A 25,261-nucleotide genomic window follows, 5' to 3' on the forward strand; every position below is an offset into this window, starting at 1 on the left:
AATAAATAATAATAAGAGGAAACAAACTGTTAGAAAACAATAATTTATTTGCATTCAATAAAGGTACAAAAAAAAAAGTTCACTGAGTATTTGAATATCAACCGAAGCAGGACAGGGCTGCACAACACAAGATCAAGTTACATTTGTAATCTTAGCCGCGGCTTGCACAAACAATGCACAAGGCAAGCAAGGGTAGGCCTTTCACACTTCACAAAGGTTACCAACTGTTCTCTTGGTGTACACTTCATCAGGCTTTGGCCAATTCAATTAACTGTCATGTATAAAAAGAAAAAGAACACAATGAACTTCAATAATAACTATAACAATATAGCTAGCTGCCGTTGTTTAGTTTCAATAGAAACTGAGGTATGCACTTCCAATACTTGTAAATGCCATGTCACCAGATATAATGTGATGGTTACACGTTGTCATTTTAAAATCTGAATGTCAGTGAGTGAGTATTAGAAGCACTGCCTGCTCCAGGTACCATAAAGTTCAGCCCCTGTACAGTGGGAACAGTAGGCTACATCATGACAAAGTCCATCTGATACACTTCAGAATGCTTCATATACATGTAATTACAGTACTAGGCCCCTTTGTGAGCTTTTATTGTCCTCTTGTCAGCATCAAAGCATTTCAATTCTTTGTATTACTTAACATTCCTCAATTAGAAGATCTTCAGAACTATACAGCTTCTTCTTGATCACACGGAAACCAGTACTAAGTTTAATAGCTTGTCTCACTACTGGAGTAGAAGGAGACTTTGTGCTAAAAAGTCCTTGAATTTTAGGCCAAAGGCCGCCCGACTCTAGCCTCAACACCAGAGCGAGCTGAAATGTGGGGACAAGGTATGGGTCCACAGATAGCTGTCCCATGCTCTCACAGACATCCCTTTGCTCAACGCAGAGGTCAATGAGAGCCCCTCTTAAGCCGCAGGGCTCACTAGCTGCCAGATGAAGGAGCTCCTGTCCGATGTGCTCCAGAAGTTTGTCTGGAATGAGCAGTTTTGTACATCTTAAGGCGCAATCTGTGTCTTTGGCTTCTCTCAGACTTCGTGCAATCAGGTCCACTACTTCTTTTAAGAGTGTCTCCTCCATTGGATCGTAAAACAGGTCCTCATTGAAGGCACACAAGTCACTTGAGACATCTGAACCTGTGTAAAAGACAAGAATGGGTTAGAACCTGAAACTTGCATACAGAAGAAAAGAATCATGAGATGTGAGATGCCTATGCAGCATTGCTTACCTGAGTCTGAGAGATCACTCCTGCTGCTATTGTTGGACCCTGACTCCATACTCCTGTTGTTGGCAGGTGTGCTGAAATCAGTCAGCCTTTGAACCAGTTTGCCCCAGGACAGCCTTCTGTCGCTGCTGTCCACTGGAGAAGGAGGTGAGCTGCCGATGTCAGTATATGCAAAGAGTTCAGGCATGATTGTCCTCTCTGCAGTATCAGCTGCTTATGTGGTCAACTGTCACAGGAGAAACAAAGGCAACAGATGAGCACCCAACTACTGCCGTTTATTCCACGCTTAACGACTTAATTAAACATACATATCAGGCTTTTGAGGTATAGCTTTCTGCTAAAGATATGAACAACAAACATTTTCAAAAAGAACACCTTTTTAATTTGACTGCAGCTAGAAGCTGTTTCACTGTCAAAATTAGCTGTAAACTAGCAAAACTGGCAAATGAATTCATTGTACTTACTCGTTATTTAAATTCTGTGGATGTTTAAGATGCGTAGTTTTAACCGTTATTGTCTGCAACTTGTATCTGGAAACTTCTTTCTTCAGCTCTTCCTCTCTTTCTCTCACCAGCTGCCAAGCTCTGCAGTCTGTCCTGCAACAATGTTTATATATGTGGGCTGCGAGGCCACGCCTGTCTCTCCCCACCCAGCCAATCAAAAAGAGAGGCACGACACCAGCGCTGCTTCTTGCCTGGTAACATGCCAGCAGAGAAGAAAGACAAACAGGAGGAGGAGGAGGAAGGGGGGTGGTGGGGGATGAATAGCAGACCGTAGTGTTATGGATGTTTCAGGGGACTTGAGTGGGCTTGAAAATGATCTTGTTGTTTCTTTGTTTGATGTCTTATGTGGGTATTTGGTAAACCGTTTTGCTGTATGTGCACCTACATTTTAACAGCATGTAGGCCTGGATGAGCAGGTTCAGTGTTGCAGTGCACATTACGTCACCTGTTTTGCTAAACCATTACATCAGAATTTTTTATCTGGCACACAGAGATGCAGAGAACACTCAGTGCGCTGTGCACAAGGCAAAAAAATAATAAAAACGGCTACGGGACACCTCTTTCTACATTTACCCTTGAGTTACAAACACAAGGACTGCACATAAATTACATATGTTATCATCATTATTATTATTATATGAGTTATTTAACGACGTTGTACGCAGAAATGGGCCGGGGGGTTGTTATTGTAGCATCTTTGCACCATTTATTACTTCATCACAAAAGATGCTCTGGTGCTAGCAAAGTGTTTTAAAGCATAACACAAACTGTGTATGAGAGTAAAGAGATGTAGCGGATTTGTTAGAATACTAGAACACAAAAGCAAGTTATTTGTGTAGGGGCCATAGGCTACATACTACACATTTTGCTCACAGCTGTATGTTGGAAAGCAGCCAGAGGCTATGCTGCATTTCTGCACGCGAGTAGGCGTGGAATACAGTGTACTTTGTTAGACAGGAACTGAAATACATAAACACGTGTAGGAACACTATGTTCTGAGGTGGATGCTATAAAAAGTTATCAGAAAGCTTTAGCGGGGGACGTGGATTAAGAAGATTTAGTAGCTTGAGTAAAAACAACGAAAACTATGAGAAACCACTTTTTAATTGGATTCTCAGAAAGTGTGGCCTGAAACAAACTAGAAAAAGAAATTTAGGCTCCAGCCCAGTGTTGCCAACTCCTCAGTAAGGAAAATCGCTATTGGCTGTCCTAAAAGTCGCTAGAAGTCGCTAAATGACGTCATCACCTAATTTGCATAATTGGTCACGCTAATGTAATTGTTGTTGGAGAGAAAATAACATCGCGGAAGAGACATAAAGTGAGTAAAAACGTCCTAAGTGCATTTAGAGTTTATTTAGAACTACAAATTAAATTTCTTTTAGCAATTATTGTTTTTTTAATGTCACAATTCCAACCTTGCTCCTTCACCCGGGCTTGGACCGGCAAAAGTGACCCGAAATAGGCACTCTGGTGGCGTTACTTTGTGTGTGTGTGTTTATAAGTAGTTTTAAACCTTGTGATCCACAAAACAGCATAAGAGTAAAAGAGTAAAAGAAGAACTGACTGCGTTACGGCACCCGCTGCTTGTTGAGAGTAAAAGCGATATGCACTTTCACGTCTTTTTTTAGCGACTTTTTATAGAAAAAAAGTCGCTAGGGGGTCTGAAAACTCGCTAAATATAGCGACAAAGTCGCTAAGTTGGCAACACTGCTCCAGCCAGAGGTGTGTCCTGTTGTGTTCAGGGCTGTCCTGAAACATTCAGTACAGTACAGTACACTCTGTACACTCCCACCCTTCACTTGCTTGAAGACAATCATTCACTGAGGAAAACACCAAGATTTGCACGTTTACTCACTGTCACCACAAGACAAAAGTGGCATGGAAAATTACTGCACTGATGGGTTTCAGACTTTAGCTCGTTCGAAGAACAGAATGAACAACAGCAATATCAAAATACATACCACACACACACAAAAAAAAACAGTACAAAGACTTTTCTATCCTTGGATTTAACAAAACGTAACACAGTGAGGTGGAGTTGGACAAAATACACACCACCAGGCAAAACAAACAGCAACCAATGTGAAGAATGTCCCAAGTCTGATTTTATTTACAAGCTCTCTTTGTTTTGTTCCAATTGCTGCTGGAGCAAGGACATACACAGAAAGGAGAAGAGACCAACAGTGCATCAGGCTTTTACGTTTAGAAGTTACATTGGAGCCATTTGGAAAGGGATTTAATACCAAATGTAGTATTTGCATTAACATGAAGGCTAACAGCAGATTCCAATGAGAGCATCATCTTGAACAGCCTAAAGCAGATGGGAAATCTGTTACCTTGTGAATTGTGTAGTTACTAATTTATAAGAATGTTGTTGACAAGATTTTATTTAGTATGCTTGGTTTAATGTAATAAGTGGTTTAAAAACAAAATTACAAAAACAAAACAATCATACAGAAGTGATAAAATAACACATCTCACATTTGGGATCTCCAGGTAACACTTTTAAACTTATGATACAGAATACAGAAGGAATATCATTTGTAACTTGAAAAAAAAAAAGGTTACATTTTCCTTCTATTTGGCTGATTAAATAAGCAAAAGACATCTGAATCTCTTTATTTAAGATGGTGTGAATCCCAGTAGCTGTTCAATAGGTTTATACCGCCACTCGTCTGCTTCTAGCTCCTCCACCAAGCTTGCGAGTTTCTCCATTCGAGACACTTGCTGATCTGTAAGAATGGACATTACTCATTAGTATACCTGTTTTTATTAGATCAGGGGTGTCAAATGTAAAGCCTGGGAGCCAGAACTAAAGATTTTAATTCGGCCCACATGGCTTTAGAACAACTGAAGATGGGCAAAATTTTAAGTCTTTTAACTGTATTTTCATAAAAATACAGTTAAATACAGTTAAATAATAATGGCCATTTATACAATGCCAATGTGATTAAGTAACGGATCAAAATAAAAAAAATGTGTTTTTTCACCATCTATATATCGCAGGGATTAAATTTGTAGTTACACTGTGAGAAACGGGAGTTTCACTCATCCAGCCCATTTAAGATGAAGGTAGGCTGTATGTGGCCATGATGTAAAATGAGTTTGACACCCGTATTAAATCAACCAAGACAATGTGAAGCTATGCACATATAGTTAGACTTACCATGTTTAACCTGTTTCAGTGTTGAGGCCACTTGGTAGCTGAATACAGACTCGCATAAAAATCTGTCAGAGCCATCTAAAAAGAAACGAAAAGTGAAAAAAAGTTCAGTCACATGAAGAATTCTTATTCAAGCTTTGGTCTCCAGGGTAATAAAAGCCAAAACGTATATTTCAAGCTACATTAGAAAGAGATCTTTAAAATACTTAATATATTTTTGATGTAAGAAGAACAACAAAAGTAAAATACAGCAAAAATAGTTTAAAAAAAAACAAAAACATTTAAATGTCAAAGCATTGAAATGCAGAGACAACATTCATTAGTATACACTCACTGACCATTTTATTAGGCACACCTGTTTCTGCTTGATAATACAAACATGCAGTCAGTGAATCACAGGGCAACTCAATGGTCAAGACAACCTCCTGAAGTTCAAACCGAGCGTCAGAATGGGGAAGAAAGTGAGTCAAGTGACTCTGAATGTGGCAAAGTTGTTGGCATTTCAGAAACTGCTGATGTACTGGGATTTTCCCACACAACCGAGGGTTTCAAAGGTTTACAGAGAATCGTACAAAAAAGATCAAATATGCAGTGAGCAGCAGTTCTCTGGGTGAAAATACCTCGTTGATCTCAGAGGTCAGAGAAGAATATCCAGACTGCTTCAGGCTGATAGCAAAGCAAGAATCAATGCAAATAACTACTCGTTAAAACTAGAGATGGACCGATCCGATATTAGGTATCGGTATCGGTCCGATACTGACGTAAATTGCTGGATCGGATATCGGTGAGAAATAAAAAATGTAATCCGATCCATTAAATATCAAAAAAGCACCTCACAAAACTTGCGTAACTCGGCTCATAACCGTAGCACGTTGGAGCAGTGCGCTCACGTCATAGAGCTGCTGTGTGTATTTGTAGCCTCGCTAGCAATCCAGCATTTCATCTCCGAGGAAGTTATCCCAGAGAGAGGTAAAGCAAGTGTGTAAGTTCATCTCTGAATGTTTGTAAAGCGTTCCCACGTTAAGCTTAACAACCGATATATGGAGCGACTGCCTCTCTCTCTCTCTCTCTCTCCTGCCGCTACTTCAATCGTGAAACTGCTTAATGATCAGCTGATCGGCTTTTCTGTCGCGAGTCCGTCTCTCTTGTTTGTTTTGGCCCACTTTGCACCAGAAAGAGGAAACCAGCGGCTGAACAACAGCAGCACGTTTAAGCTTCACAAGCTGTTGTTAGAATTTATTTAATATTACTTTCTACACCAGGATCCTTTTCTACGTAGCTGACGGCTGGTAACTGTGCAGGGGGCGGATCTAGCAAAGTGTAGCCAGGGGGCCGATAGGGCATGAACAGGAAAAGGGGCACAAAGACATACTTTTCTTTCTTATTCTCATTTAAAATGTCTAGCTTTTAATAAATAATTATCTGAATCTTACACCCAAAGTTTTAATCTGATGTAAAATGTATAGAAGTCCATTACTGTATATAGTAACTGTTAAGTCTAATATACCCTAGTAAGCTATAGTACTTTTTCCTTTGGGAAGGTACCGTCTGTGCAGTCTGCAATTCTGTTGAAGAAAGATGTTGAATCTATTTAATTATTCTTGAAAAATAATTTAATTCTGTGCATTTTTTTCACACTGCATCAAATTAAAGTTGATTACGTTGATTAAGCATCATGAGGTGGAGGGTGGGGGTGGTTCCCTATTTTTTTTTGCTGGGAGTTTGCAACCCTATTAGTTAGGTTGCTTAATATTTCTGCTAAGTACTCTTTAAAATACCAGAATAGGGAGGATGGAGTAGGTTTAAGTTTATTAGATTGATCAGTGTTGCTGAACTATGAAATATTTTGGGTGCAGTGTATTTTTTACATACAGGTATAACAGAATAGCTTTAGTGTTGTTGTTTATTTAAACTTGAGTATGAACTTATACAAAATGCAGCAAGATATTAAAAAAAACAGTTTTATTGATTAAAAAAACACTATATCGGATTAATATCGGTATCGGCAGATATCCAAATTTATGATATCGGTATCGGTATCGGACATAAAAAAGTGGTATCGTGCCATCTCTAGTTAAAACCAAAGTAAGAAGAGCATTTTTGAATGCACAACACAACAAATCTTGAAGCAGCTGGGCTACTGCAGCAGAAGACCCCACCATGTGCCAGTCCTATCAACTAAGAACAGGAAATTATGACTGGACAATAGACAAAAGAAATGATGCATGGTCAGATGAGTTTCGATTTCTGCTGCCACATTTTTAGGGTTAGAATTTGGCGGGACCAATATGAAAGTATGGATCCTTCCTGCCTTGCATCACTGGATCTCGCTATTGATGGTGGTGTAATTGTGTGGGAGATATTTTCTATCTTGAGTATGATTTAAATGCCACATATTACCTGAGTATTGATGTTGATAATGTCCACCCCATTATGAGAACGGTGTACCCATTTTCTGATTGCTGCTTCCAGCAGGATAACACACCATACCACACAACTCAAATGATCTCAAACAGGCTTTTTGAACATGACAGTGAATTCACTGTATTCAAACTGCCTCCACAGTTACCAGGTGGAACAGGAGATTTGCATCATGGATGTGCAGCAACTGTTTAATAACATCATGTCAATATGGACCAGAAACTGGGAAGGATGTTTCCAGCACCTTTGTTAAATCTATGCCATGAATAATTAAAGCAGTTCTGAAAGCAAAAGGGGGTCTGAACAAGTACTAGTGTATGTACCCCTGGCAACAAAGAATAATTTAAGAGCGACAAATAAATCCTATGTAGAGGATTTTTGAAGGACTAAGAACTGCAGAACTTCATCATGGAAAGAGACCACTTCCATTACAACTCAAAAGCTTCATCAAAGATTAAACATGATCACTTAGCAACACTGGCAGGAGACACAACCATGATCCTAACCATGCTACCGAAATGCCCCACACAGCATAAAAGAACCACAGGATTCCCCTTAAGGGTTTCACTTTATCTTAATTTGTCTCCCATGTGCAAGAGAAAGCACTTGATTGTGAAGAAGAGAGGCAGACTCTGCTTTGTAGTAACATATCTTTCTTAAATACTTTAGAAACACGGGCACATATATTCTCAGTGTTATACTAAAGTTGGCAGATATTATAATATTAAGGTATTATGGTGCAAAACTCCTACCACTGTATATGATTTTCATATGATTTCTATCTCCTGGCTATTTGGGAGTATTTGGGCAGCTTTTATACAAGTACTTTTATCCGGGTTTCCTTCATCGTACCTTCCATCATTTCCCCTGCGCCTTTTGGATACGTATAGAGGACTTTCCTTGGTGGGATGAGCTCGGAAGCACTGAACCCGGAGCCAGTCACGGAGCTGCCGCTCACTCCTCCCGCAGAAGAGGACGAAGAAGACGCGGCCATTGCCTCGATAAACTTTAAACAACACACACACAACAACGACTGTTGTTACAACCAGTTTAATGTGTCAAACACAGATAAAGTAAGGTGGTTCGTTTTCTAGTAATCACAAAGGCTTTTAAACATCCAAAACAACCGGTAGGGGTTAGCTTGGAAGGACTGTTTCAGTGGTTTTAACAATACAACATTGCTAGCAATAAAGCTAACTATTCTGCTTATACTAATGTTGATGATAACCACCCAGCAGAAATATTAACAAATATAATATGGCAAGAAGTCTCCATTTTTATTTAAAAGTACAACTTACCGTCGATGTCACTGCAAATATAACAACTTAAAATCCAGCCAGTTTTTGTTGTTTTTCAGACGTATACCAGTAGTTTACGACAGAGACCGCATTTTACGTTCGTCGCGACAGCGGTTGCTGCTATCGCAGATTTTACAATCATCGGGATGGCTCGTCTCAATCGTCTGTCGCTAAAAGGTCGTTCAATGACTTTTGTAGATCTGCTAAAACATTTTCCGACACATTTAAAACGTCACTAACCAGGACAGTTCCAACTAGCTAGCTAAATAAGTTTTGAAAGACAGACTTTGTTATTTTATACAATTTTCACTTAGCTGACAAGCTAGTATATTATCTATTAAGTGTTTTTGACGTTGCCAAAAGTCACCTCAGTATCGCCTGAACCGTCGTTTCTGTTGTCAGATTTGCACAGGTTTGCTAACACTAGCTAGTTTACCAGAATGGATGTCTTACGTCCACCTCTTATAAATATAAATGGAAGAATATACCGCAGGAATATAATTAAGGAAGAGCATTATGAGGAAGAGGAAGAGTTTTCTTACATGGGACCACCAGGTAAGTCGAGAACTATCCGCTAATAGGTGAAGTACGTGTTTGTAAGAATCTCCAGATAATGCTGTCAGACTTTAGCACAGTTTCTTTTTTTTTAAAATGTGAGTATATTTCTGTATTTCTAGATGATGAAGAGCTTGGAGAAGACGAAACCTGTGATACCCACTTAATTGAACAGAGTGATAAAGGATATCGCTGTGCCATCGATGTCCCAAGTGTTCTTTACAAGTGTGTCATCAACAGATCAACAGTAGACACATGCTTTGGTTGTCCTTAACCTTTCACTTCCTGAAAATAATACAAGGTTCTGTAAGCAGCATAACGTCTGTCTGTGTTTGTCTGTTTTCTTTGTGTTCTGTAGATACATCATTGGGAAAAAAGGAGAAACGCGTAAACGTCTGGAGTTTGACACAAAGACGTCTATTAACATCCCAAAACAAGGAGTGGAAGGGCAGATTGGTGGGGGCTAAGGGCAAATGTCACTTAAAAACCGAACAGAGAGCAAAAGATATTTCCCTTCACCCTCTCTCTCTCATTGTCTAACAGTCATTACAGGTTCCACCAAAACTGCAGTTTCATCTGCTGTCACTCGAGTCGAGGTCCTTGTTGAGAGTTTCCGGAGGAAGCAGCCCTTCACGCACTTTTTGTCATTCCCTTTAAACAACTCAAAAATTCAAGAGGGATTCCTGAGATTTAAAGATGAGGTTTTGAAGCAATGTTCACAGGTATCTAATGTAAAAAAGAAACCAAAATATGACTGATGACAGTGATGGGCAGTTATGGCAATGTATTGTTTAAGAAGAGCATTTTACATCATTAACAAATTCCCTGTCGTGTAGGATCATGGAGTAGAGGAAAGCATCTTTCAAAACCCTGCAAAGCTCCACTTGACCATTGGCACCTTGGCTCTGTTAAATGAAATGGAAGTGAGAAAAGCATGTGAACATCTCCAAGAGTGTCAAAACTTCATCAGGTAATGCCCGAACAAGGTTATTGCATTATACAAAGCACTTAATGATTTTGGTGTATGACTACAAAAGAAATCGCACTTTGAAACAGAATGAAATATTAAGGATAAGCGATCTAAAAATAAGTAAATAAAATAAGGGCAATAAAAAAAACAAAAAAAACAAAGTAAAACAATCACTGACTTAAAAATACTAATATTATAAAATGAAACACAAAATTATAAATTATACAACAATCGGTAAAATAATCAAGTAAAATAATCCTAATAAAATAATGTCACACTAGGGGAAATTAATTCATAGATTTAAAGAGCCAAAACAATAAAATTGCAAAACAAAGTAATGTTTAACCTTCCTAATGAAAATCCAAGGTAAAGAAGTACACTACATTAAAGGTTTCTACACTTCCAGCTGCTGTTCCGACCGCTCAGCGCATAACAACAACAACAATAATGTATACTTTATTGATCCCCATGGGGAAATTATTCTCTCTGCGTTTAACCCATTCACTCAGTGAAGCAGTTGGCAGCCGCAAATCAGGCGCCCGGGGAGCAGTGTGTAGGGACGGTACCTTGCTCAGGGATACCTTAGGGTAGCCGTTCAGTGGATTCGAACCCCCGACCTTCCGAACATGGGGCGACCACGCTACCTACTGAGCTATCCCTGCCAAAAAAAAGCTAAAAGCTTTTGCTGTGCACATAGGTTCAACAAGCAGAATCCTGCTCGAGAATCTATTTGTTCATATTGGTTCATATTTTCAAAACTTATGAGGTGCTTTAAAAATGAGGAAAATAATTTAAAAATCAGCTGTAAGTGTAAGTCTTGTAAGTTGGTAAAAATGTTTTTGTTCATTGCTGTATGCTTATAGATCAGTTATTTACACCTTTCAAGCTTTCAGAGTGGCCCCTGAAAGCAAAAAAAGTGGCCCTATTCATTACATTGATTCAACAAGGTGTTGACAACATTCCTCAGATACTGTGGTCCAGATTTTGAAATGACAGTTTCTGCAGATTTGTCAACTGCACATTTATAAGAATCCATCATTCTACCCAAAAGAGTTTTATTGGATTGGGTTCAACTGACTTTGAAGGCCACTGGAGTACAGTGAACTCAACTTCATGAAATCAGTTTGAGATGATCAAGCTTTGTGACATGGTTCATTATCCTGCTGGGAACAGTCAGCAGAAGATGGGTACACTGTCTAATAAAGGAATAGACATGGTCAGTAGCAATTCCCAGATAGGCCGTGGGATGCAGCTAGTACTAATGGACCCAAAACATGCCAAGAAAACAGTAGCCAAACCACTACACCATCACCAGCCATTGTATACAAAGCAAAATTGATCCATACTTTTATTTTATTTACTCTGATTTGAATGTTACTGGACTCCTCAGACCAGGCAACCTTTTTAACAATTTGTTGAGCACATGCGAATTGTGGCCTCAATTTCTCGCCCTTAGCTGACAGGAGTGGCACCCAGTGTGGTCTTCTGCAGCGGTTGTGCATTCAGACATGCTCTTGTGCATTGCTTGGTTGTAACTAGTGGTTATTTAAGTTACTGTTTCCTTGCTGTCAGCTTGTAGCAATCTGGCCATTGTTCTCTGACCTCTGGTATTGACAGGAAATCTTTATCTAAATCCAGTGAGTTTACATGCCCAGATAGTTTCACTGTAAAATTTATTTAAAAAAAAAATACAGTTTGTGTTACACCACAATGATTTTCTTTGTCTGATTTTTCATTAGAGACATCACTGAAGGAAAACCTCTCCCACTGGAGGTGACAGGCATAGAGTACATGAATGATGACCCAGCAATGGTGGATGTTTTGTATGCTAAAGTCAATGTTCGAGATGGATCTGACAAGTTAGTACATCAGTGAATAGTTAAATAGCAACATTACAAAAATCCAACATTTTACTGTTTTAACTTTATTTCTTTAATCTCTGTTCTGTTTTAATGGCATCACATTATAGGTTGCAGGTGATTGCAGACAGACTAGTAGAGCATTTTGTCTCTGCAGGGCTGATGGTCCGAGAGTGGGACAGAGTGAAGCTACATGGTACTGTGATGAACACTCTGTTCAGAAAAGACTCCACAGGTAAAGACATAAACACACACATGCCAGCCTAACTCGCACGAAGGCATAGTAGAGAAGTTATTGAACTGCTGAGATCGTATTGATGGCTGCCGCCCAGTGGATGTTTGCCAATTTCCCCTCATTATCTTTTGGCTTGGACTGTAGCTGCAGTGACGACAAAACAGAGTCTTGACCAATTCTGACAACAAAATTGTGCAGAGAGGAATCGGGGAGGCAGTTCTCTGTTTGGCCACAGTTCTGTTTACGTGCACTGAGCTGCATGTTTTCCAAGTACTCTGACAAAAGCTTCATTCATTTTGGACATGGATCAAGTCCAGGAGCAGTTCTCAAATTTGTACTGGGCTTACCAGCAACACAACACAGAGACTGTGCCACTGCTGACCATGTTTACCACCTTGTGGATAAGCCCTGTTAAAATTCAGTTTTTTTCATCTTCTTAGTCCCTATTTCACAAACTAATTTTACTAACTAAATGTCCTTGAGTTTGCTTGTGCTGTTGTAAAGCCACTGACAGGTTCAAGTAAACATGTTAGTTTATCACTGAGATAACATATCAGTGTGTTCTGTGCTTTATTGATCAGCTTGTTCTTTACACTCTCGTGTTTTTACAGTGGAAGATACGGGCGCAGCAGGACGTCAAACTGTCAATGAAAGAGAGGCTTTTGATGCCAAAAACATACTAAAGGTTAGCTGAAATTTACTACTGTTGGATTGAGACACATACTCTCTTCTTGACTGCTGTTAATAACAATATGATAGGCAACAGCACTGGGCGGGATGGAGGTGCAGTGGTTAGTAGTGCCAACGCCACAGTAAGACGGGTGCTAGCTTGAGTCTCCTCGACTCCTGGGGCTTCCTTGTGGCACTTGTTCTCCTTGTGCTTTTCTCTGGGGTCTTTGGCTTCCTCCCACAGTAAAGATTGTTCTGGGTGGTCAAAAAGCCTAGAAAAGTGCTATATAAAAGCCAGCCCATTCAAAAAAACGTTTTTACTGTATTGGTACAATATGCATAGTTTCAATTGGGGAAAAAAATTAAAATACAGTGTTAGAATTTTGTGTATATACTCATTGGGAAAATGTATAAAAGCTCTAAAATGCATAAATAAATGAATACAAATGCATCTTAATTGCTATGTTCAGGAGCTTGCAGCAATATTACACCATCCAATTGATGCAACATTGTTTTTGTTTAAAGTATATTGTGTATAGATTTTCCAGCTGTGGTTGACTTGTCCACAGCTAATCCCATAAGATCTTGTCAGTTAATTGGTTGTTTGCTCTTTTAGTGAAAAAAAACAAACATGAAAATTGAGAGTATTGTATTGATTTTTGGCGCTGATTTACATTTATCTACTTTAGGAAAAGGCGTTTTCATTTCACCCGGGACAAATCGATTATGTTCTCACATTAGCTGTGATACGAGCTATGTAATTTAATGTTAAACCACCTGATCAGCTTCACGGCAGTCCAGGCTCAAATTGTGTTTAGTTATGATTTCATCTCCAGGTGGGAAACACTGATACACTCATGTTGATTATGAAGTTGTGCTGGAAGTGAGCAGTGTTCAGTTTTGCCACCCTGAAACTGAACCAGTAATAAAAAATTTTCTCATGTGCTTCTTCTACTGTGATATGTCACAATTAGTTTCCCCCCCTCCTATTTTTTTGTGTCACAGCTGTAGACCTTTTATATTAAAAGAGGAATGAACCTCAGGTCTGAAAAGTGAAGCCAACCTCGACTAGCTTGTAATTTTTAAAGAGGTTTTGAGCAGTAGTTCTGCAGGCTTTCTAAACGTCTTTCAAAGTTTTTCTTTGGACATTGGCTACGTAGGATTTTTGTTAAGCAACTTAACACTGACCTATGATTCAATCATAAAAGAGGTTCAAGGAATGAACCACATAAAGACACAATTGAATATTGGTTGTTAAGCACTTTGTTAGAAATAGCCTGACATAAAAACATATTTTTTGTTCCAATTTTTTTTAATTGAATCTATGAAAAAATCTAAAAATAGCAGTTTGACAGACATAAAATAATATTTTATACCAACAGTAGAGGTATTAGCCAAAAAAACTTGCATATCTCTGCCTGGTAAGCAGTGTGTCTGTAAAATAAAATTAAGAAAACTGGAAAAAGTGGACAAAAGAAGACGTCTGGCCTAAAAAAAACAAGCCTAAAAAGTGTCTACAGCAGATGAACACTACATGAATGTGACACATTTAAAAAAAAAAAAAACAACTTGTAAAAATTCTAAAGTTGAGGCTTCAAAGCGAGCCCACAAATTATATATTTGTATTTATATACAGTCTGTGCTGACTGACTACTGAAAACCTGTTATTTTGGCAGAAATATTAGGGAACACTACTTAAGAATGTACTTTATTAGCAGTTGTTATTTTTGGTAAAAAAACAAAACAAAAAACAACGCACCAGTACAGTTCAAAGACCAGACTCTTGGTTGTTTGTGTTGTTTAAAAAAACACTTGTCAGAGTCAGGTTGCAAAACTCTTCCTGGTGGAGTTTTGACAACTGAAGTGACAACTGAAATGCGACACTGGAGATGAAAAGCTCTGACATTCACCTTCCCCTCCTCTGCAGAGAAGGCCTTTGTTTAAATAACAACATTGTTGCTGCTGTTTTTGTTTTTTTTCTCTGAAAGTGACACAAAGGTGGCAGCCAAACACTCAGCCACCTATAAATATGATAATACCATGTTTGTGACAGCTTACCTTGTTTTCACAATAGAATTTGACAAGCAGTTTTTAACTTTCTAACACAGTGTTGACTGCTTGAAGTCAACACAAGTTATCCTGCTTTGTTGTAGCACACGGTAATCTGAAATAGTCTTGACAATATTTTTTTTTACAAGTTTATGAATTTAATGTTTTTCATTACAGAAATTTGGTGCTTATTGTTTTGGAGAGATTGAGCTGAATACTGTGCAGCTGTCCCAGAGATATTCAACAGACTGCACTGGATACTACAGCTCTGCAGGGAGCATCAGCTTCTCTTGAGCTCACGCAAGAGTGAGCATATACTGAGGTGGGAAATTAATAACATTTATAGCTTTGAGAGCACTGCAGCATTCTTGATAGTTCTGTCCAGTAGGTGGCAGCATAGATTGAGTCATTTAACTGTTAACAGAGAGGTGGAGACTGGGTCATGGTTATCCCTTTAATAGAGAAGAATAAAAAAATATTAGATGTACTTTTTTAACCACGATGCCCAAATGAAACATAGGAAATCTAGTTAAATGGATTTTTCAGATACTTGTTTTTATTTAGTTTATAGTTTCCACATTTTCCACATTTTTTTGGGCCTGGTATATTTATCTGACAAGTATTTGAAGATAAGATAGTACATTAAAACATTTGCTCTTTCATGTATTTCTAAGGAGTAAAAAGCTCAAAAATGTATAAAATTCTAATAACTTTTATATTTATATCAAATGAAACAAAAAGTTGCAGGAAGAAGAAAATCTTATAATCCTGATCATTGTAAAAATGAATAGTTTACAAAAATTAATAGGTAATTTGCAGTTACTTCAGCTATTTCTGTAATGGCCAAAGTAGCTACAACAGTAAACCCATTATTGTAAAATTACCTCAAACAGGAACACATAAAGAAGCCGTTAGGAAAAACATAATAGAGGACCTTATATCATTACGTTCACTGGTCGCTTAGTTAGGTACATCTGTTCAACTGCTCGTTAACACAAATGTTTAATCAACCAATCACATGGCAGCATCTCATTATATTTAGGCATGTAGATATGGTCAAGATGGCCTGCTGAAGTTCAAACTGCAGTATTCTCTTTGGACCCCTTACTAACTAAGCTTAATTTAAAAACTACAGCTTACTTGAGTATTGTTGCTGACCAAGTGCATCCATCATGGCTGCTGTCAGGAGGATAGTGCCTAATTTATACTGCTGTAGTGAATCTACATAGAGCCAGTGACGTACCCTATGGAAGTGGCCAGTGCTGTTGCCAACATTTCTATCTGTATTGACTTTGTTGATGGGGATGTGTAATTATATTCCTAGGGAGGTGCATGCCAGGTTACAGCGTAGGGTTAGAGAAGGGTTTGTTGTTACAAAATACCTATGGTGTTGATTTTACACAGAAATATAAATACCAAATTGTGCCATGCCACAAAGCTCAAAACATCTTAGTGGTTTCTTAAACATGACAGTGAGTTCACTGTTCTCAAACAGCCTCCACAGTCACCAGATCTCAGTCTAATAGAGGACCTGATGTGATGGATGTGATGTGATGGAAAGGAAGATTGGCATCATGTATAGGCAGTCTGTATCACCTGTCTGATGCTGTCAAGTCAATGTGGACCATAATCTTTGAGGAATGTTTCCAGCACCCTGTTGAACCTCTGTCGTGAAGAATTAAGGCAGTTCTGCAGAAAATCTGAGGTGGTCCAATGCAATACTAAGTGTACCTAACAAAGTAGCTGTACACAACTGAAAGTTAAAAAGCTGTTGTCCAAAGTGATTTAAATTTCTCGGTGCTGGTTAAAGAACAGGTGATATAACATATGCCCTCGCACCTTGTTAAAATTGTGCTACTGGCATTAAATTCAATTTCATCTAAATATTTGGCTTAAACAATTTACAATCTTTGCATCTTGTTTATGTTTACACTTTAGACGGCATCCCAATAGTTTGCAGTGCTGATAGATTCAAATGCAGATCTTCTGCCAAACTGGCTTCTATAGCTGTCCAAACACTGGTTGCATTTCATGCTGCTCTAATCTCTTGCTTGCACTACTCTACGTCATAGCTGTGATTTACACCTTTCCTTTCATCTTTTCAACGCACTGCCTCATGAAAGTGTGAATGCATCACTGATATGATCTTTCAGACCTTTTTTTCCCCTCCAGTTTTTTTCTTTTCCTTTTTCTTTAAATCTTTGCCTTTCCCACATGAACCTTGTCCTCACTCCCGACTGTCAACAGTGTCAGTGAATACAGACACTTGCTTTTGCCATCACAGCTTTTTTTATTTTAGCTTTCCCCTCAGCTGGCAATCCTCTCTGTTTGGCATGCAGGAGGGTGATTGCCAGGCTGCCAAAAGTTACACTGATAAAAACAAAGGGGTCTTTTTGTTTGTCAGCTTTGCAACCCTGTCCTATCCACCCTCCCATCCCAGCAGTGGCATGATTTTCTTTTCTTCTCTTTTTTCTTGAAGCTGCTTGCACAGATACCCATGCAGATTTTGTTATTGGATATAGACTAGCCAGCTGAGCTGTCCATACCCTGACTATTTCATTGTCTTGGAGTACAATCTTTTCCGACCTAGGACCTGGGACCTAATTAATCATGCCCAGAGCTCTCGACAGCATGCTTTTTAGTGGGTCAGGATTGCATCCAACATAACAGCACTCCAGCTGATAACAGAATTCTGAGAGTTGCCAATACTATTGCTCCTAAGCACAAAAAGAAAGCATCACAAGGCAATTGAAATTTGATTGAATTCACTGAGACTATGCCTCTGTTTTTCTTTTGGCAGGGACATGATTGAGGATGTTTTGCACAGATGTCCGCATTAATGATTGTACTGAAAACACATGAGGAAGCATACGTCATCCGTAGACACGGACTCTGAAGAGAGATACAATTTGTCCTGAGACTTAATATAACGCATTCAGACTGACTGTTTATTTAAATGGCCATATGTCTTCTTAGTTGTATAGATCAGGAGCATATTGGATTATGGCTGCAATGAAGGAATAATTTCTCACTATCAGACATTCATATTGTCTTGATAAATTGGTTAATTATCTATGAAATGTCAGGAAATTTGGAAACATGGGTAACATTTAGGATGCCAGATTTAACATTGATAAGTGGGAAGCAAACATTTAGTAAATGGTTTTTGAAACTGTAATTTAGTTTTAATTAAGTTAAAAGCTTCGTGTTTAATATTTAATAAATTTTCAGTCTGTTTTCAGCTATAAATGTGTCCAAGTAAGAATTTGCTCGCAAAAAGATTGATAGATTGCTGCATTGTATAGATCATTTAGGAAATGTTCTTTATGTCTGTTATTTATATAGAAAGGACATAACCTAAAAAGTTGCTGAAAAAATAATTACTACAGTCTGTTTTAAATCACTCATTTCTGTAAGGCTAAAGTCCCAAAAAGGCCTAGAAGCCCGGTCAGTAAATCCCCTGCAACCGTCACTCTCTAGGGAAAAATGTATATTGACCAAGTCGTGGTTGGAGGCAGTTGCTCGTTAAAACTGGTTACAAGCAGTGAGAACTGTGACCAATTTTACCTTGTGTCTGCCAGCAACCTCCAGGAAGCACTTGCCACCAGCCAAAGAATACACATTTTCCCCTTACCACCGGTGCTTGCCAGATGTTTGCCAGTAGGTCTCTAGGACTGTGTGACAAGGGCCTAATGCTCCAATCAAACTAGAAAAAACAGTAGTTGAAGATCGTGGCATGATCGTGACTACTCAGCCTACAATGGGGACCAAATCTCCAACTACTCGCAGTCAGTTGTTCTCTTCAAAGAACCTTTGGTACATCAGGATGGCGATAAAACAGCAAGTCATTCTACTAACAGTTTCTAATTAAATGTTGCATGTTTGCATGTTTTTGATAATATGAAGATTAAAATGGATAAATCTGTAAAAATAGCAAATCTGTTGCAATTTTTTGCAAAGCTGTTGTCTACACACACAGATAAACATATCAAACAGAAATATCTGAAACAATTGTTTCTTGACTGGACACAGTTACACATTTTTCAAAAACAAAAACAGACTTTATTGTAAATGGCATTTGTGCTAACATGCCTAGTAATGCCCAATGAGGTCTTAGTCCTAGTCAAAAAAAAGAAAAAACTTTATTTTGGCTATGAAACCACATGTCATATTTCCTACACCATGACACCCTGTTGTCACAGCGTAAGCAATTTTACGTTTCATCTGTGAGTGGTCAGAATGTCATGGCTTATCTGTGAACATAGTTAAATGTGGCTTTGCATGTCCGTGTGGGTGAGCTTGCTTACGCACTGCCCGACATACATAGTTTTTTCTGTCTCTGCCACATCCCTCTACCTAATTAGTCATCTCCGCAGTCCCTGCAGTGAGAACGTCCAACTAGACCCTTAAGATTTCAAAACTAGCATGAGCCAATTTAAATAAGACTGATAAATGAGACCCCTGCGTCTGTTGGTGTTACCAGCGACCTCTTTCCCTTTGTGGATCTGCGTCTCTATTTCTAACGATCTAAAGAGACAGAGGAGTTGGGATTTTAATTAAAACGTTACACATTTTAGCTGTTTATGCAGGCATGTGTGCATGTGCTTGTTTACATGCATTGATAAGCATTTCGAAGGGCGGTAAACGACACCCACTGAAAACGTGCCTTTGCAGTATAAAACAAGCTGATAAAACCTTATTTTCCAGCCCATTTGTTTTTGTGATTTTTAAAAGGATTGAAAGCAAAAGCAATCATTTAGTTGAGCCTGCAACACTTTTAAAACTTGCACTGAACTGTTCAGTAATAAGAATTCGTATCACATTTGGTAACTGAAGTCTTGTTATCTTGACCAAGTATTGTACCCCCCGCTCCCCCAACCCGATTTGCATAGTTAATTTCATGGCAATGTTCAAAGTAGCCTTTTTAAATGCAAAAGCCAGCTTTTAAATGGGTTTTACTTGATCAGTGTCAGTCTTTTTTTTGTTCTTTTCTTTTTAGTACATTTTGGATTTTGATATTCAGAGCCACACTTTGGAATTTTTCATAGGGTAATTAGAAATTAAGCTTTCTTTCGATATGGAAAGCGTTAACGTCTGCTGGGGAAAAAATAGATTTTGGCTGACAGACATGACCTTTAATACAGTAGATATGTTTGATTTGCATGCTTGGAGTAACTAATGACATGCATCAAATCAATTAAGTGCCTAATTACTTTTTAAGGTCACAGTAAGGTTTGCTCAGTGTACACTCAGACTGATACAAAGAATAGTTTAAATCAAAAATGACATATCAAAAGGTAGTTTGGGCCTTTTTGTGCCGTGTATTCCTCTAACACACTTGAATCCAGTTGTATGAACTTATTCACTTGTGTCCATGGGAAGTAGAAAGGTGATCTATAAACAATCCTGCTAGACAAAACTAAAATTTTGAAACTGGATATTGTTAAGGGTAAAATATGACGCCGTGCTCTTTTTAAACTCTCTTATGTTTGACTCTCCAGTCGTGTGTCACCACCGACTGAATTTCACACTGATCACTCTGTCACTAATAGACGTAAACAGGGCCTTGATGGAGAGCCAAGGCTAGAGTGTTTGAAATGTCTAATATGTGTCTCTAGCGAGAAGGCAGGTGATCCCTGCACCAGCTCTTTATCATTCAGAGTGCTGAGTCTGGAGGCTGCCTGCAGCTGTCCACGTCTGTTTACTGCTGGAGGCATTCACACAGGGAGGAAAGGCACGAAGCCTAAAGTGTTTGAACAGTCAGAGCTACTGTTTACTTTATGTACACTTAGCACTATAAGATTTTAAAATGGGGCTGTAGGAGATTATCATCACCAGTTACATTCTGTTACTTTAAAAAAAAATTAAAAATTATACTTTAAGCTATGAAATGTCAGGAATTGTTGAACATGTTGCATATAAGGACCCAAATTGCCTCTCAAAATCTAGATATGTTCCATTTACAGTAATATGAAAGAGAACAGTCATTAAATCCTCACATTTAAGACATTTATTGACATTTTTGTGTAGTAAACCACTTAAATGATAAAACGTTTGGCAACTAAATCCACCAGATCTTTGACAGGTGTGTATACACAATCAGCAGACACGGTCGAGATGACCTGCTGAAGTTCAAACTGAGCAGAATGGGGAAGAAGGGTGATTTTAAGTTACTTTTCAGAAACTGCTGATCTGCTAGGATTCTTCTCCACAACCATCTCTAGTGTTTACAAAGATACTTTATCTTTTTTCAAACTATCTAGCAAAGCAGCAGCTCTCAAAAATATCTTATTGATGCCAGAGGTCAGAGGAGAATGACCTTAATGCTTCAAGCTGATAGGAAGGCAACAGTAACTCAAATAACAATTGTTACAAGCAAGCTATAAAGATGAATATCTCAGAATACACAACACCCCAAGCCTTGAAGCATACAACATAACAATGACTTTTTCTGTGTACAAATGGCCTCTACAGTTACCAGATCTCTATCTAATAGAGCATCTTTTGAATGGGTGATGCTATTATGTCAACATGGACCAAAATCTCTAAGGAATGTTTTTAGCAACTTGTTGAAGTCTAGCCACAAAGAATTAAGGAAGTTCTTAAGGCAAAAGGGGTCCACCCAAGTATTAGAACTGGGTTGAACGGTGACTGGAGTACTTGTGGCCTTCTTCTTCTTTTAAGATGTGCAGCCCAGTGCTTCATGGTCTATTTTTATGTATGATTTTTGATTGAATTTATCTGCACATTAGGCCAGGAAGCAACACTGAAAGCAATAAGAGTCAAACAAAACTGTAAGGTGGTGTTTCATAAAATCAAAAATGAGCTCAAGGTTGCTAAACTGTTCCGGAGAGCACTGCAGAGGTGGGTGATTGCTGTTATAGTATCACTAGTGCTGCTTTACAGAACAAAATAATGTAATAACACAAGCACAGATGATGATCAACACTCTTATTTCAGCACTAAATGCGAAGGATGCTTATACAAAAGTTATAAATGTTGTGTCATCTCTTTATCATGCAATGTGAAACCCCTTAGTGCATCACTTAACACTCAATTGTTTTTTTTACTGTTAGTATATAAAAGTGCAGGTGATGGGGATTTGTCATTTATAATAGCCGGTATAAGCTTTATAATACAGAGTAAAAATGAAACCCTGTACTGAGACCGAGCGTGTCACAGTTCAGAGTATTTGCCATCTTCTGTTTATTGTGCACGTTTAATTGAAAAAGGTGCTACACTCTCTTCCACCTCTGCAGCAGCTGCCTGCAGTGCAAAACAGCAGTTTTCAGTACTTGCCAGGAAAAGGCAAACTGCTGTCAGACTGCTCTCAACTAACTTTGCACTTTTAATAGCTGAGTGACCCAGTTTGAATCCTATTGAATTAAATCTATACACATTTATAGCAGCTCTAGTTACAGCTGTAAGTCACTAAGGATTACTTATTAAATGTCTCCCCGTGCGGTTTATTCTCTCAAAATATCTTCTTTTGATGGGATTTCCTGTCCATGATCCTGTTTACAGGCTATTTGCTTTTTTTTTCCTTCACTTTGTCCTTGGGTACCTCCAACTGGACATACACAATTCACACACACACAAAAGCAAAAACCACAGAGGGGACCTTTGTAAGAAAACAAGTACTTTATCAATATTTCATGCCTTAATGCCCTTTACTGTACTATTAGGGTCCCTTTTTATTTTTATTTTCTGTACATTTGTATTGCATAATTGCATATGGGCATGAAGTAACTGACTTAGAAAGTCACCTGTACAGTAGTGTGCAAAAGTCTTGAACCACCCATCATTTCTTTATGTTTTGCTTCCGAGGAGAACTATCTTGTATTTTTTTTTTAAAGTGGTGTTGAGCAAGGGTTCTCCAGGATCTCGAAAGGTCTTTCAAAGTTTTTCTTTGGGAATCGGCTGCTTTTTTAAGCAACTTACTGCTCACCTATGAATCATTTAAGGATAAAAGAGCAATTTATTCAAGGGATGAACCTGTATTGTCCACACATAACAGACAACTTGGCAATAAAAATACATAATTTCTTTAATTGAATCAACAAATGCCAAAGGTAACACAGTTTGACAGGCAGACAGTTTTTGCACCAACAAGGTGACTCCCAAAGTGCTATTAACTGAAAACCTGGCATATCTCAGCATGATGTGCAGTAAGTCCTTAAGCAATTTAAGGAAACTGGACAAGTGGAGGGCGGAAAAGAAGTGGCAGGTCTATATAACAATCTAGAGCAGATGAACAGTATCCAAAACTCATGTCCTTAAGAAACTGGAAAAGATCCAGCAAAGACCTGACACAGGGCCTGAGAGATGCATCTGACCTTGTTTGCCAAAGTCTCAGCGGAGATGATGTTAGTGAAAGTGGCTGTCAAGAAGCCATTGTGGTTTTGTTAAGGTCAGGTCTTGTTAAGTGACACATCCATATTTAAAATTTTTGCTTCAAATCGTCATCACCATATATGGAAGTACAACACTGAGTGTGTAGAGCCATCCTTAAAACACAGTGGAGGCTCTATCATTGTCAGGCTGTACGGATGAATGGATTTATAAATGCATAGTAAATAGTTTAATCAAACGATCATACCAAATATTGACTTTCAAGCTTGTTCAAATTGTATGTATGCTTGGACACATTTTAAAAAGTCGCTGCTCCCATTTTCTTAGGAAAATAAAAAGACTTAAAAAGGTGGCTCAAGACATCTGAGAATTTATAAGCAAGTAATGAAAGAAAATCAGCAGACTAATTTTTAGATGAACATAACGGTCATTAGTTGCAGCCCTGGGGGTGCTTTAAAGTACAAAATTCATCACTGATTATGTGTTGCAGGTCTTTGATGAACACGACAGCAGGATTGGAAATGTTAAGAAATGCTCGCTGATGAAGAAGTTCTTTGCTGACAGCTGGACACCGACACGACGTTACAGCATCTTTCCTGAATCTTATGTTGAACTCATTTGGAAAATTGGGATTTGGTTGTTTTCTCGTGCTGTATATTCTGTTTTGATTTGCCAGGAATAAACAAATGTGTGTTGCATCCAACCATTGCCTTCTGAAATTAATTGTTGTGTAGCAGAAATTCCCGAAGTGTCTTTACAGAGAAGTTACATCACTTATAACCAATGTACATCTGTGATAAGGTCCAAAGCTCCTGTTGAGCTTCACAAGCTGTTTGTGAGACAGAAAAGAGACGCGTTGTTTACATTTGTGGATGGGAAATATTAACAGATAAGGAAGCCTTCAAGTTTTTTGCTGCATGGAGTCTTGCCTGATATTCAAATGAAGCTTCCCGTCCCTCTGCTCCTTTTGTGTAAACTGATTACGCTCGGTGGAGGATTGATATGGTTTATCTGCCTAGAGAGGAGCAGGAGGAACCGATGCCATCAGCTAATCCCTTTACAATTAAAGGCACTCTTCCACAGTGTGACTCTTGATGTGTAGAAGAAGATGTTAAACAAGTTGCATGGAGCTGCTTTTATGTTTAAGATGCAAGAGGCTTCACATTGTGCTTTTTGATATGTGTGATTATACAAGTTTTGGTTAAATGAACGTGAATATTGCCATGTTAGGCACATTAAAGAGCATTGTAGTCTACTTTACTGTGAGCTCTGTTCTGTGAAAGGCTGTAATAGATGTGATTCGGTCATGTGTTGATGGCTTTAAATAACATAAAAGGGTTTATATACATACAGCATTGTCTTCTTGGTTGGTATATTTATTTTAAAATGCCTCTTGTCATCAAAAATTGCTATAAAACAGCCAATAGCAATACATATTTCTTGGCCACAGAAGGGTGTGAGAGCATGACACCTTGAGTTAACTAACATGATAATCTGAGGTGTTTCTTCACATCTGAGTAAGACATGTTTCTAAGTATTTGATTATCAGAGAAGTAAAAACACTCGGTCCCTCTGCTGATACTCGTATATAGAAGAGCAGCACTCTTAAGAACTGTCTGCAATTAAAATAAATAAAATAAGGCTCTTTGGAGTCTTCTCCCTAAAGCCTGTTATCTAAAGCAATGAACAGCTCTCATCAGCATGTTTTCGTTTTTTTCCCTTTCGTTTACATTGAAGATTCCCATAGGAGACTTCCTTTGCAAGGATCCAAAGAGATGCTTCCAAATAACCTCTTAAATTAAAAAAAAAAAAAAAAAATCTTTAAAAGCTAATGGTGCAAAGCAGAATAGAGTCTTTAAATAATTCTAGGTGACCCAGATCAGCTGTGTAACCATTAATCTGCAGCACATTCATCCAGACGTGAGTAATGACGACCTCTTGATTA

The 25,261-nt window shown here is 38.4% G+C and overlaps 4 protein-coding genes across 6 annotated transcripts in view; 2 read left to right on the forward strand and 2 right to left on the reverse strand.

Moving 5' to 3' along the window:
* Positions 1-27: 27 nt before the first annotated feature.
* ddit4 (DNA-damage-inducible transcript 4) lies at positions 28-1,857 on the reverse strand. The gene is made up of 3 exons (XM_031749060.2): positions 1,707-1,857; positions 1,246-1,468; positions 28-1,153 (listed from the first exon to the last, which is right to left on the reverse strand). The coding sequence occupies exons 2-3, from the start codon at positions 1,427-1,429 to the stop codon at positions 654-656; spliced, it is 684 nt and encodes a 227-aa protein (XP_031604920.1). The 5' UTR covers positions 1,430-1,468; positions 1,707-1,857; the 3' UTR covers positions 28-653.
* Positions 1,858-3,034: 1,177 nt separating this feature from the next.
* LOC116327501 (testican-2) overlaps positions 3,035-25,261 on the forward strand; it is a 70,632-nt gene continuing 48,405 nt past the window's right edge. For both annotated transcript variants that reach the window (XM_031749116.2, XM_039616058.1), the window contains exon 1: positions 3,035-3,063. The gene's annotated coding sequence lies outside the window, so the exon portion shown is untranslated. The remainder of the gene's footprint in view (positions 3,064-25,261) is intronic.
* On the reverse strand, positions 3,829-8,780 carry anapc16 (anaphase promoting complex subunit 16). The gene is made up of 4 exons (XM_031749061.2): positions 8,628-8,780; positions 8,182-8,335; positions 4,912-4,986; positions 3,829-4,477 (listed from the first exon to the last, which is right to left on the reverse strand). The coding sequence occupies exons 2-4, from the start codon at positions 8,321-8,323 to the stop codon at positions 4,368-4,370; spliced, it is 327 nt and encodes a 108-aa protein (XP_031604921.1). The 5' UTR covers positions 8,324-8,335; positions 8,628-8,780; the 3' UTR covers positions 3,829-4,367.
* ascc1 (activating signal cointegrator 1 complex subunit 1) lies at positions 8,845-24,019 on the forward strand. 2 transcript variants are annotated; one of them, XM_031749057.2, is made up of 10 exons: positions 8,845-9,182; positions 9,305-9,407; positions 9,541-9,638; positions 9,726-9,904; positions 10,019-10,152; positions 11,892-12,011; positions 12,122-12,246; positions 12,858-12,931; positions 15,142-15,286; positions 23,807-24,019. In XM_031749057.2, the coding sequence occupies exons 1-9, from the start codon at positions 9,068-9,070 to the stop codon at positions 15,256-15,258; spliced, it is 1,065 nt and encodes a 354-aa protein (XP_031604917.1). In that variant the 5' UTR covers positions 8,845-9,067; the 3' UTR covers positions 15,259-15,286; positions 23,807-24,019. The 2 variants fall into 2 exon arrangements, with proteins under 2 accessions (XP_031604917.1, XP_031604919.1); XM_031749059.2 differs by lacking the exon at positions 23,807-24,019 and adding an exon at positions 17,765-18,895.

The sequence above is a fragment of the Oreochromis aureus genome, linkage group 8 (genome assembly GCF_013358895.1).
Source record: "Oreochromis aureus strain Israel breed Guangdong linkage group 8, ZZ_aureus, whole genome shotgun sequence".
Classification (NCBI taxonomy): domain Eukaryota; kingdom Metazoa; phylum Chordata; class Actinopteri; order Cichliformes; family Cichlidae; genus Oreochromis; species Oreochromis aureus.

What these genes read in the sequence shown, in the direction of transcription:
- ddit4 (XM_031749060.2), bottom strand. Translation starts at nt 1,429, where the DNA reads ATGCCTGAACTCTTTGCATATACTGACATCGGCAGCTCACCTCCTTCT. An exon ending in GAGTGATCTCTCAGACTCAG is followed by an intron (nt 1,154 to 1,245) that starts GTAAGCAATGCT and finishes TCTTTTACACAG; the next exon opens with GTTCAGATGTCTCAAGTGAC.
- anapc16 (XM_031749061.2), bottom strand. Translation starts at nt 8,323, where the DNA reads ATGGCCGCGTCTTCTTCGTCCTCTTCTGCGGGAGGAGTGAGCGGCAGC. An exon ending in CGCAGGGGAAATGATGGAAG is followed by an intron (nt 4,987 to 8,181) that starts GTACGATGAAGG and finishes GTTTCTTTTTAG; the next exon opens with ATGGCTCTGACAGATTTTTA. An exon ending in ACTGAAACAGGTTAAACATG is followed by an intron (nt 4,478 to 4,911) that starts GTAAGTCTAACT and finishes CCATTCTTACAG; the next exon opens with ATCAGCAAGTGTCTCGAATG.
- ascc1 (XM_031749057.2), top strand. Translation starts at nt 9,068, where the DNA reads ATGGATGTCTTACGTCCACCTCTTATAAATATAAATGGAAGAATATAC. An exon ending in AGGAGTGGAAGGGCAGATTG is followed by an intron (nt 9,639 to 9,725) that starts GTGGGGGCTAAG and finishes ATTGTCTAACAG; the next exon opens with TCATTACAGGTTCCACCAAA. An exon ending in GTTCAGAAAAGACTCCACAG is followed by an intron (nt 12,247 to 12,857) that starts GTAAAGACATAA and finishes GTGTTTTTACAG; the next exon opens with TGGAAGATACGGGCGCAGCA.